Source organism: Tympanuchus pallidicinctus, unplaced genomic scaffold, assembly GCF_026119805.1.
Source record: "Tympanuchus pallidicinctus isolate F22 unplaced genomic scaffold, pur_lepc_1.0 scaffold2, whole genome shotgun sequence".
Classification (NCBI taxonomy): domain Eukaryota; kingdom Metazoa; phylum Chordata; class Aves; order Galliformes; family Phasianidae; genus Tympanuchus; species Tympanuchus pallidicinctus.
The window spans coordinates 49,867,668-49,881,001 of NW_026294721.1; the positions used below are offsets into that span (position 1 = coordinate 49,867,668).

The 13,334-nt window shown below is 37.4% G+C and overlaps 1 protein-coding gene across 5 annotated transcripts in view; it reads right to left on the reverse strand.

The window, feature by feature from the left end:
• Nucleotides 1–1,409: 1,409 nt before the first annotated feature.
• Nucleotides 1,410–13,334, reverse strand: part of DCTD (dCMP deaminase) — a 54,345-nt gene continuing 42,420 nt past the window's right edge. For all 5 annotated transcript variants that reach the window (XM_052682301.1, XM_052682299.1, XM_052682300.1 and 2 more), the window contains 3 exons: nt 6,671–6,787; nt 5,033–5,129; nt 1,410–3,051 (listed from right to left, as the gene is read on the reverse strand). In XM_052682301.1, coding sequence (XP_052538261.1) covers nt 2,973–3,051; nt 5,033–5,129; nt 6,671–6,787 — 293 coding nt within the window. In that variant the 3' untranslated portion in view covers nt 1,410–2,972. The remainder of the gene's footprint in view (nt 3,052–5,032; nt 5,130–6,670; nt 6,788–13,334) is intronic.

The window sequence follows — 13,334 nt, forward strand, 5'->3', positions numbered from 1 at the left end:
GGCTGGGTGCACAATGGATGGAAGGCTCCTGGGTAGACAAGGACCAAGGTGGTCAAGATGACCAAATGCCTTTGCAACAGAGAAGGCTAATCACATAACAAGCTCTACTCAGAAGCACAGAGCCAGCAGGTTGACACAAGTGAGTATTCCTGCTCCTCAACTTTTTTTTTTTTTTTTTTTTTTTTTTTAAAGACCACATCTGGAGTCGTGTAGCCTCTGTGCTCCCCAGACAGCGAGGAAGATGGTGAAGAAGTGGAGCATGTAATGTGTGAGACAGAATGAGAGCGGCATTCATTCAGCCCGCAGAGTAAAAGGTTGAAGGTGAAGGGAACCCAGCTTCTGACTTGAGCTACCTAACACATGGTTATGGATAGGAAGTCTCACCTTTTTCAGGTAGGTATTGCAAAAGGATGAAAGACAAGAGATGTAAGCAGTAGCAGCAGAAATTCTGACTAAAGAAAAAAAAAAAAAAAAAAAAAGCACAGTGTGGAGCAAGCACTTGGAATGGGTGACCAGAAAGGCTGCAGAATCCCCACACTTGAAGACATGCAAAAGTCAACAGGACAAGCCCTGAACAGCTGGTTTTCACTGATTGCCAGCCGGGATTTCATCAACAGTAGGACTAAATGGCCTCTAATTGCCTTTCCATCCCATGCAGTTCCATTTGTCTTGAACCTGAGCTTCAGGAGCAGAAATGTGTTTACTGTATTTGATGATTTTCATTGTTTGCTCTGGTAATTGACATTATTCTTTATCTGGAAGGCAAAGTGTTATCTCCTGGACTATTAAAAAAAAAAAAAAAAGACAAGAGATTTCTAGGCACACCTACAAACACTAAGGGTCAAATTTTGAGGATTTGTTCTAAAACATTAACCTCAGGCTAAGCACATGTTGTCTCAAGTGTGCGTGTGGATTTAATAGAAAGGAAAAGAAGTTGCTCTGGAAGTTAGAGCTCCCACTTGCTAGTCTGAATCAACTGAAAATTACCCTGACACGATATATTTGTGGCCCTACTAGACTAAAAACAGTGATTGGAAGAAATATAAAAATCCTACTGTACTCTCCAGAACTGTTCTTTTGTTATACAAGAACAGGAAAGTCCGATGTGTGCATCATTATAAAACCAGTGCATTCCTAGAAACACTTGAACTTTGGTTGAAACACCCCTTGAATTTTTATGTACATTTTCCATTCTCATTATCCAAGGCCTTACATAACAATGTTTAAATTAACCAGAATCACAATACGAACATATTCTAAGTCTGAACCTAGATCTATGAAGAAAACAGTGATTTTACTGCCAAAACCAAAATCTTGCAGCTTCTCTCCCCTCTGTCTTATTGTCAGAACAGTATAAGTAAAAATGCTTCTAGTTCCAATTCAGACTAAAGACAAAGATGTGCCCGAGCTGTTTTAGTGATATTTTATTAATGTAATGTTTCATTTTTCACCCTCACCCTCCACATATGTGCAAATTTCTTCTGGCAATGAGCCACAGAACAATTCTGAGGTGGAAAGCAGTTGTATAGACAAAAAAAAGAGAATATCAGAAATTACGTTATAAATGGGCAAATCTTATAATACATTACAGTGCTCCCTTTAGTAGCCAAATGTTTCACGAACATTACACTTTATGCAATATCACAAACACACAAAATATGCTTTGCATATGATTGCAAAAGCAGAAGCACTCTGGAACCAAGCACATGGCTTAAAATTATAATAACGAGTCTACTTCAATGTAGTAGATTTTAATAAGACTTTAATAATACTGGTATGAAGCCAAATTGCATAACGTCCCAAAATATGAAACAAAGCTTTTTCAGAGAAAATAGAAGCTCACTGAAGTATAACCACATTTCAGAAGAAAAAAAAAAATCTAAAACAAAGCCATTAGGCATATTTAATTTGAAAAAAATCAAATTAGAGAAAATGAACACAAAATATATTCCCAGATCTCAAAATAAAATTAAAAAGGATATTATTTTAGGCAACATTTAAGAAATGAAAGTACTATGCCAGCACTGAGAAACAAGCTAACACCATAATAATTACCTCTTTTGGCTCAGATGTGGATATGGGTTGAGTATCTCCAATTTCTCTCAAAGGGCAAAAAATGATTGAGTTATCTTACAGGTTAATTTTAAGACTGAATTGTATTGGATCGTCTAGAATGAACTTAGACCAATCAACTAATTTCCTTCTATACCTGAAAACCAACTCCAAATAGGTGTCCCAAAAGTAAGAGAGAAATGATATACTCCCTCTAACCCCTTCCATTCTGGAGTCTTGGTGGAAAAAAAAAAAGAATTGAAAGGTCTCTAAAGCTTGCTCCAGCATCGACCATTCTCAGAACAATTTCCTGTCTCACCACTGCACAAGTATAAAAGTATTAGATAGCAGTTAATAGAAAAATCAACTTCCTTTTGTTGGGTAACACATGTAAAATACAATATATACTTTAATCTGTATAACCTTTTAAAACACTAGTGTTATGCAAGTTAGAAGATTGGTATTTGTATGGATAACACATTTTGTCATTTATTAGGATCAGCTATTTAGATCCACACATCCAATAGAGAGATCAACATATATTAGCATATTTGAATGTACTACTGGTTACTATAAGAACTGCTGTTTAACTGACTCTAACTCAGTGCTGACAGCCAATCAGAGCATGTGGTGATGAATGCAGCAAGAACCAGAACAGTTTTCTGTACAGGGATTATATTGTCTCATCTACATTCCTAGACTTTTAAAGCAGATTTGATAAAGGCATTAAAAATTTTAAGTTGATTTAGATTCCACATGACAAGATGAAGTGAGAGGAACATTTTATGCCTTACATTTCTTAGAAGTCTACTTTACTGTAGAAGCCATTAAAAAGTTGCAAGTAACTTCAAGATGAAAGGCATTAGCAGCTTTTTAGAGAAGGATAATCACAGTCTTCTAGAGATATAATGGGACTTAATTCACAGAAGTTTTTGACTTGGTCTGCTGTTAATTGAATCAAAGTCGATGATGATCTTGTTACATTTTGGCTTGAATTCCCTAAAATAAAGAAAAATACAGATATTAGTTAGTGAGTAGTTAAAACATTTTGCTTGCTTTAGCTCCAGCCGCATTTTTGACGGCAAAAACCCTCCTTGGGTTCACATAGTTTTCATCTCTGTGGGAGCCAATTATAGTGCACCACACTGCGAGAAACCTGGACAAGAAAGAGTAAGACAAAAAAAGACACATGAGGAGGGTCAGCCTGTACATTCTTCGGCTATTGGAGTTCATAAATTACCCAGGAGTCAAAGAAGTTTTAACAACTTAGCTGCAGGCGGTAGCATCATGCTACCAAAGCTGGGATTTTTTTTTCAAATATTTCATACATACATGTATGTATACACACACACACACACGTATTTTCATATACTATATATATGTATACATGCATAGGTATATCTGTATGTGTATACACAAAATATCTGAAATGTATTTTGACAAATATTTTGATGGCTTTTTTTCCCTACCACGTCTTCAAAGAACATTTTCAAACTTTGCCTCTGTGTATTATTATTATTATTTTTTTTTTTTTTTGCTAGGGGAATAGATCACATTATGTACTGTATTGGGGAAAAAACCAAACTAGTTAAGAGGGAATAATTTAAAAATTGTAACTTTAAAACTATAAAATTAATACAGCCACAAATCGTTTCCTTTTATTATCATTAGAGCATCTGCTACAGCAATTAGCAAGGAAGGTATTTGGGGACTGAGCATATATTTTCCAGTCTACCAGTAAACAAAGGATTATGCAAATAGTGTGGATTTAGTGCCTAATTAAGCTCTGCAATTCAGTTCAAGAGATTCATTAAATACCACCTACATCTTTAATAATCAATACAAGAATAAAGAACAGTCAACACAGGAAAGCTCATGCTGCTGGGCACAGAAACTGACAGTCTATAATGTACTTTGTCCAGAACAGCAGTCTGAAATACAAGAAACACTTCTCACCCTGGAGAAGTTATAAGATTTGACTTGCAAGGGAATGATTTATGCTTCTTAGTCAAACAGTCTTAGTAGGCACAAAATACACTGAAGAACTAAAACTGAATTTCAAGTACGGCTATATTTTTTCATGGATGTTTCTCAACCCAGTAGGTACCTTTCATCATAAGATTTTATCTGTCAGAATTGTTATGTTTGCAAATTTTTCGAAGTCTTTATATTAATACTGTAAAACTTTTCAGAGTTGCAATGCCTTCCTGACCAGATAATTAGCTTCACCCACAGCATGTTATTGCTATCAAACTAGCTGTTGAACAGATTGTCTTTAGGTATCTCTGCCAGTGTCTTCAAAAACTATTCTTCAAACATTTTTCAGTTTCTCATTACTTTAAGGCAAATATTCCAGATTTTATACTTTTCTCACAAGAAATGCTGACCAAAGAAGATTGGACAGCTATAGGCACCAAGAATTAATTGCAGGTGGCTGATCTGATACCTGCCCAAATTGACTGCAACAAGAAGATACTGAACTTTCAATAGGTATCGTCAGGTCATCCTTGTAAAGTAAGTTAGTCATTTCAGTTACACACACAGGATAATTCTTGTGGTAAGGGACTCTAAGAACTCAATGGGAAGTCTAAACTACTCAAACCAAGGTCAGCAATGATTCTCCAAGTAAAACATAACAAACAAACTATCATATTCACAATTTCGCTGGCAAATGAAGAGAAATTTTCTTAAAAAAAAAAAAAAAAAAGGCCAGGAATGAAAAGGAATACTCCAATTGTGTGGGTTTGTTTTTTTTTTCATACAAACATTATGAAATTGAACTTAGGCAACACATATGGGAAAGACAATGTTGCAACTGTCTGTCAACCCAGTATCTTTCACAGGTATACAGAGCAAGCCTGCTATCAGCGAATAAAAAGTTGTACAATGCAGAAGACGACACTTTTGCCTGAAAGTTGGCCTTTTCCACAATTTTCTTCCTTTCTGAAATAAAAACAAAGTTAAATGTAAGCTCTCTTACCTGTATACAATACCAGCTAAATCAAACATCCGCCGTGCAGCCGTCATTTCAATAGAGTCATGATACTTGTCAGACATATAAATCACTTCCTTTATGCCTAGAAAGGTCATTAAAAAAAAAATGGAATTCCATGGGAAAATAAAAAGTAATGACATAAAAACTGGTACACAAAATCAGAAAAGACAGCACTCACCCACATACTTTAGAACTCTAAGCAGAAGTGAACCATAGAGTTTGTACATGAAAATAAGTCTGTGTAAGGTAAAGCTGTTTGGGAAGGCATTTTTCTCAGACCATTAGAAAGTGTTTTCCCTGATTTCACCTAAGTTCACATCAGAAGACCAGATCCAAAACCTTGCAGGGAAAACCTCAAGGCAGATGGAGTAGGAATAAAGCATTTTTGCAAAAAGCTGTTGAAAACTTGTCCCGTTACCTAACATAGATGAAATTCCTCCCAAAGAACCCCAAATCTCAATCTCCTTCCAAACACACAGCTATAAAAGGATGCTTTTTTCTTCTCCATTCAATAAGTAACTTTCAGTTCCAAGTTTCATAAGCACATATTGCCTCAAACTGTGGAATGACGACACACACAAATTAACAATTTGTGCCCTACTTACAGTAGAAATATAAAGGCTGACTCAAGAGACATTTCAGACCTAACATCATCTTCCTGTATTTACCAGGTAACATAAATATCAGTGCTATTTTCTGCTGACCTCAGTGCATAAGGAAAAGGACGAGTGACTACACCAAGAACAAGCAGCAAGTCTACCTTTGAAGACCACTTGATTTTTATTCTGTAAATAAGAGAAATGCAACACAAAAAATGTCACTTTCCACCTTCACCCCTCTTCACTTCAAGCCTTACAGACCAAAAAAAGTACTCCCTTTAGCTGCATTTTTTTCTTATTTTGCTCTTTCTGACGCCCATTATGGCAAGAGGAAGTCCTCAGAATAGCAATGCATGCTAAGACTGCAAGACTTTACTCAACGCACAAAACATAAGCTTTGCTTAAGCAGAGATGTTCATTGGAACGGTGGCCTACTGCAGGTGCCTGATCTGAAAAAAAGGCAACACATTTAGGCCAGCACACTTTCTGCAGTGGCACAGATTTATAACAATTGTAATAAAAGACATAATTAAAGTAGGATCATAGCAATCTTGTGACATTTATGAGCAAAGATATTTTAAAATCTTCAAATATCTACTATGCATCACGTTCAAATTAAAATTTCATGTATATACTCCCAACAGACCTTTTGTCATGGCAGAAGTTTATTTCTTTCTGCCCTACTCTATTCAGTGTCAGAGCACAGTAAAATTGACAGTAATTATATGCAAAGCCTGTGTTGTTCTTTGGCAGCTCCTGGTCTAAGAAGTTACAAACCTAAATTAGAAGCACGCTTAGAATCACAGAAGATGCAATTAGCACTGGAAAAATTTGGCACCATTCAGATGCAAAAAAACCCAAAAAAACAAAAAAAAACAACCCCAACCCACAAGTAGCATCTTATGAAGTTGACAGTGCAATTAATTTAGATCTAACAGCAGCAATTTAACATCAGATACATCCATGATACTGATGAGAAAGCAGCACTGCAACACTGACGAATCAGGCTGGCAGTACTCCTTACCTGCCTGGATGATGAGCTTTGCACATTCATTACATGGAAATAAGGCAACATACATGCTGCACCCTTTCACATCGGCTGAGTTTTTGTTCATGATGGCATTCAGTTCAGCATGGCACACTGATTGGAAAAAAAAACCAACAGAACGACAATTCATAATATCATTCATTAAAATAAATCAGTCAAACTAAAATTAAAGTGTTACATCCTTTCAAAGGCAAATAGCTTGCACAGCTTGTCATAAAGTGTAGAGGAAGAAATAAAAGCAGAAATACCAAGATCAATGAAGGTCAATTGTTCTGACCAGGCTGCTGATTAGTAATGATATCATTAAGCACATTAGCATTGCCATTTGCTAACACCTATAGCAGGCAACAAAGCCGTAGGCTGTGGGCCAAGTAGTTGCAACCACCCTAAGTGAAGCAATATCTCACAGCTTCACAACTCTCTGGAGTATCTAATTGCCAGTATAAAACAGCTCATTTATGTGTTTACATGCACAGATAGGAACATTCTTATGGTTATTAAGAGCACACTATGCGCTCTTAAAGGCAGGAGAATCATGAAGTAAAACTGAGCAGCTCTGTCCTCTGGGTCCCAGAACTGCTCAGTACTGCTGCATGATTCTCTCACCCCAAGAATACACAAGACACACTCAACCATAAAAACGTCCCAGCTTTAATATTAAAGCAAGTTTACTGCTCATTAAAAGGTGCCAGACTTCCCAAGCAAGAAAGCAAAGTCCTCTATTTCTCCATGGATTTGAGATAGGCCAGGTAACAACAGACAACTCTGCCTTATTCCTCCATTACACAACAGCTCTTCTGGTCAGATGGCGACTGAGGGTTCAACTTGTTATGCTCTACACATCAGTACAGCATGGAACGTGTTTCAGACAAAGGAGAAGAGAGCTCAGTTTAGGTCATCCACCATGAACCTCTGAAGAAAACCATTAGGAAACAGGATCTGTGCTACAACTTTCTGTTTACACCTAGGAATGTCAGCAAGTTGCAGGACGCATTTATCTGTCTACTGAGAAACTGTCTGGTGCCATGACAGACGTTGTAAACAGGCACTCAAGTGTGGCTCTGAGCTTGGCCAGAGACCTGTATGTACAAGTAACACCAAGCACAGGTTTTGAAGAACAGATTAAAAAGAAACAGAAGAAAAAAAAAGGAAAAAAAGTCTTCCTCTCATATATGGGAAAATTAAAACAGGGAAAGTTATGAGCACAAGTTCATAATATAGTTGCAACTATACACAGACCCCTGTGTGCATGATCTTGCCACACAAAGAATAACTGAGTGCTGCACTTTCAGCATGCAGGAATCCTTATTGAATGGAAATGTTTTCCGTATGTGCTAAAGGTCTACATGGAATGTCTATGTAACAGCTAACGTGCTATAAATTTACAGCCTAATATACAGCCTAATATATAACCTAATAAACTTTCCCATGTAGGCAAGTCACTAAGGAACAAACACTTACTAAAGAAAGCTCAGTATCAACTTAGACAAGCTGCCCCCAGAATCACTATAATTACACTGTTCACATATCTTCTCATAAAAAGAAAAGCCAGAAACCAACGTAAAAATAGAAAAGTAATAACAGCAAAGGAAAAAATAAACCGTTTGTTACTATTATTTCTACTACTGTGATAATTGCATCACACTGTATTTTAGACTTGTACCATCAATTACACAAGATATAAAAGTATAGCAACTTTTAAACTTTGAAAACCCAGAAAACACTTTTAACTTCAAATATATTACTCAGTTACATTAATTTTATACAGCCTTCAAAGGAATAGCCACAGAATTATTCTTCTGGGGTTACAGAAGAGTAAGGGTAAAACAGCACCTGGAACTTGGGTTTGGTGACTAGACAGAGCCATCCCTTTCCAGCTTCTTTGAACAACGGGCTTATATTCCAGGCAGTTGTCTCAAAGGCCTCCACAAAAGAAAGAAGGATGACAGAATGTTTTCAAAGGCTCACAGAAGTAAATAAATAAATAACCACTTAATTCCTTCAGCAAATATTTCTACTTAACTAAAACTTAGAAGTCCTCAGCCACAAACACAGACACATTTCAGTGTTAGTACCACTATAACTTTCCTCCTGCACTGATGAGAAATAGCCTTTTAGAAACTACAGACTTCCAGACTTTCAACAACAAACCTCTTCCAAGCAAAAACAATTTCAGGGCAAAAATAACTTATAAAGATAATCAGCCGGAGTGAGGGAGGGAGATATTTTGCCTCCTGTCTATCTTAAGACAATTTGAAGTTAAAAACAACTACAACTCTCCAGAGTGAAAAGAGAGACAAAGACGACACAGAGATGATAATATGAAAGAAGCAATCATCTCGAGACAAAAAGCATTGGAATCTCCAGTAAAGCCAACAGGATTTAGTTTTAAAAACCAGAAGAGGTGAACTTTTCATGCACACTGTAGCTCAACCAAATATTCCTTAAAGCACGAAGTAGTAGGAGACTAAAGATTCGCACTGATTAAAGGAGTCCTTCCTTCCAGTACTTTTTACACCCCTTGTTTACTGGGCTATTAATTACAAAACCATTCTGGCTCAATAGTTTGAACTTGGAAAACTATTCTGGGGGATCTATTATTTTCTGTGTCTTTGTTTTATACATTTCCCTAGACACCTGCTATTGGCACCTGTAAGAGATAGTAGGTTAGACGGTCCATAATAAGGTACAGGCATCAGACAGATATTTTCAGGTTTTGTCCCATAGGTCTTCACTCCCTCTTCCTCATTCTTCTTTCTCTAGCAAATAGGCATTTACTGTTGATCCATTTATAAATAAAAAAGTTGTATGGATAACAGATTACTTTACAGACCTGACCAACTTTGTAGAGAGTATTACTTAAAGAGACAAAAGTCAAATCCAGATTTCAAAATCCCTAACTGTAATGACAAGAGTAGTTCCCATTTAAGGTGACACAAAGTTTTCTAAACCATTAAGAGCTCCAGCTCTTAATTAGCAAAATATTGTTCCCTCTCAGTAAGACACTAAAAGAAACCTTGCACAGGTTCATAGTGTTCAGAAATCTGAAAGCTGTTTATTTAAGCAGGCCATTAGAACTAAAATTTTTGCAATACCCCCTGGGGACCCCCAGTTGTTTAGTATTATTTTTTTAAATAATATTCACATATAGTTAACGTTATATTAGGTCTATTAGGTCTTGAAGATTGGTTTCTATGCTGGAAAAGTGGCTTGAAAAGTATTCTCTAAAGACTTCATTAGCTGAAGAAACAATCATGCAGTAACACAGTGTGTCCTGTGACATTTCCTTCACCTAATACAATGTGCATGAGAGGGGGGAAAAAATAGGACCGATTAATTTCTGGTAGTATTAATTCCTACTTGTATTTCTATCTTTTCTTGCTGCATATCACTTTTATTGCATATTAGGTAATGCTCATCCTTAAACCTACCCACAAATAAGAACCCCCCCTCTCTCCCCACTCACCCTACTGACAGTCATTTTTCAGTATTAAACACTCACCATGAATACGTTCTTCCTGACTCACAGTGTTCAGAACCACTCTTTCCACCTTCTAAGACTGTTCTGATCAGTGATTTTATAAGAACCACTACAATTACCCAAAATGTTTATTAATACTGTGAAAAGGCTTATGAGGCTTGATGAAGAGCTTGGAGTATGGACCATTGTAACATGTTATATTTTAAACAGAAATCAAAGCAAAGATTCTAGGAAGCGACCTTTCTGTGTAGCTAATTACTCACAAAAACAGACCAAGAATTTGGAGACTTCACGCACTAAATATGGTGTCACATTTAAAGGAAATACATTTCAATGCATACAGTGTCACGCAACATGTTCTGACTTATTTGTTAACGTAAGATTTTCTACTGCCACCTTAACCAACTTGACAAACCCAGAACAAATGTATGGTACTGGCAAGGTGTTCTGCAACATAAAGCTGGCACAAAAACGCATACGGGGAGTTATGTAATTTCACCCTCTTCTTTTCAGTCCTTTGGTAAAATCTTCACCTTGTTTTTGCCCCTTGTCCATCCCAACTTAGTCCAAGCTCTACTTGCCTGCTACCCTCTACTCACTGCACCAATGCTGGACACAGCAAGGATGCAGAAGGCACTGAGGAATTACTGAAAAGCACCAGCTCTGGAGTGACAGCGCCTGGGGACTGTGGTTCAAACTATAGAACAATGCTAATTTTATTTCAACCTTTGTGAAAGTGTGGGGGGTGGATGCTGCTCACTACACTAGTGGAAGATAGAACACTGATGTTGGGTTGATGCTGCTTACAGCTATTTCTGCTGGCTCCTTCCTGCTTTTTTGCTGTGGTCGGGGCAAGAAGGCAATGTTAACATGAACCAGATTTCATCGGAGCCTTAGCCTTTTCAGACTGCGGTCAGGAAGAGGGAACAGCCCCATCTAACTAATTTGTTCTGTTAAAAGAGGAGAACTGGGAAGTGAATATGGGGACTACCCAGCTCATTTATGACCAGCACATTAAATCTGCTGGGAGCAGGCAGGGAAGCCTTTTGCAGAACCTGAAAAGCAGTAGCTAATCCAATCCATTCTTACCATAGTGCTCCAAGATTGCACTAATGTCAACAGAGCACAGGGCTGTTTCTTAAGTGGCAAGTAGAATAAGAGAAATTATTTCAAAGTTCCCAAATTTCTTAGACATTTTGGTGTACGACGCTAGAATTAGAAAGAAATCCAGGGAGGACAAGAGAGTGAGAGGCTGTAGGTGGAGAGCATCTCCTATAGATCCCCATTCCAGTTGAAGCCTCGGCTTTGCACTGCCAGTTGGAGAGAGTGCATCACACTTCTTCATAGTGCCTTATCAAGTTTTATGCTGTCAAAATAACAGCTTCTACAGAAGTAACATTTGCCTGAATATCTTCAAGCGTTCATCTCTTTAAAAAAATTGATGAAAAGCTCATAATCCTAACACAACAAAATGTTGCTAACAGTTTGTTTCATTTTACACAGCAGGTACTGTTCAATTAGAGTATACTTTCTGCCACAGCACATATTTTATCGTATCTGAACCTGTATAAATATTTGTAAGCATATTTACTCAGTATTTTCTCTATTGCTTAGAGGTTTCTATATTTGCCAGTCATTTTAATTTAAAACCCTCTTAATTAGAGACTGGTTGTCAAATAGATGTTCTTAGATTACAGTGGAGACAGAGGGCGTAACAGGAGCATAGCAACTAGCATCAATAGTAAGACATTAATAGGAGAAAAATGTAGTATTTTAAAAGATCAGTGAGAAGAAATAATGCATCATCAAAGCTTTGCATTCATCTAACAGCACAGGGGGCACTCACTTTTGACTCCAAGCACCAGAATTTTGTGTAATTATTCAGAAATTCCCGTACACTGTATTGAGCACAAAGCTTTAGGAAGAGCTTTTAATAACATCTCAGTGAAGTGGGTGTTCAAAACTAGCTTTCTATTTCTCTGAGGTGCACAGAAACATCCCCATTTCTGTCGCTGACTGGCAGCCTGGAAAGAACCAGTTCCCACAAAGCAACAAAAAGCAGCTTGATTTTCTGCTAAGAAAAACAGCGTTCAGCAAAACATTACCTACTTTCTAAAGTAACAAAGCTATACTACTAACCTGTTCAAGTATATTGCACAGCTCAAAAGAAAAGATTTAATTGGCTTCAAGATTCTCATAGGGAATACAGAGTATCAATATGGGTGATTTACATCATGATTCCTGTAGCATTCGAACAGCTTGCAAACATCCTCTTAGGTAAAATGAGCACTACCTAGCATTTTCATGCCTTCTTTCAGTAGCAGCTCAGGTTACATTTAGATAAGGGTAAAAATAATTTTTAATCAAGCACAGCCCTTTCTTTAACATTGCACTGAGCAGAAGTCACACTTCACAGTGCAGGCGAGATATGTACAATGTATGCTATATTGTGGCAAACACAGATAACTGAGACAATTTCAAGCCAATAGCACTCAAGATGTAGTAAAACATAAGAGTGACAAGATTCGTTTAGCCTTAAAACAAAAGTTCAAAAGATCACTGTTATCAGTAAGTGCATGGGCAAAGAGGGAAAGGAGGAAGAAGGGTTGATGGCACTTAGTAAGAAAAGCTGAAAGAACAATGCTAGTATACTCGAGAATGTATAAAACCATTAACTTAGCATAGAAATAAGAAGTTTTCTAGCTATAAAGCAGTGAAACTGATCAGAGCTGTGGGGTCAATGTATCCATCTGTTCTGCTGAAGCTCAATAAATTTATTATAGGATCACCTAACACAGCTCTGCAAGAATAGCCTCTGGGTCCAATCCCCTGCTGTACCTGTAACACTAAACACAGACTGGGCCAGGGATGACCCTTGGCCCTAAGGCCAACTGGCACATGCTAGTTCATGTTCATTTGCTCCGGTGTCCATCAGCATTACATAGAACTTGGGCCACACAGCTCCACATCTCAAGAGTCCCAGGGCAGCACACATTTATTTTGTATGTTTCAGTTCAAACTGCATAAAGAAATAAGATTACTTTTTTGCAGCCCACCACAATGGTACTTTCACAGCATGAAACAAAGCATGCATTGCCTATCCCCCAGTATGGCCTGAGGGAGGGACGAAGGTTAAGCATACTGTCTCAGCAGACTTTG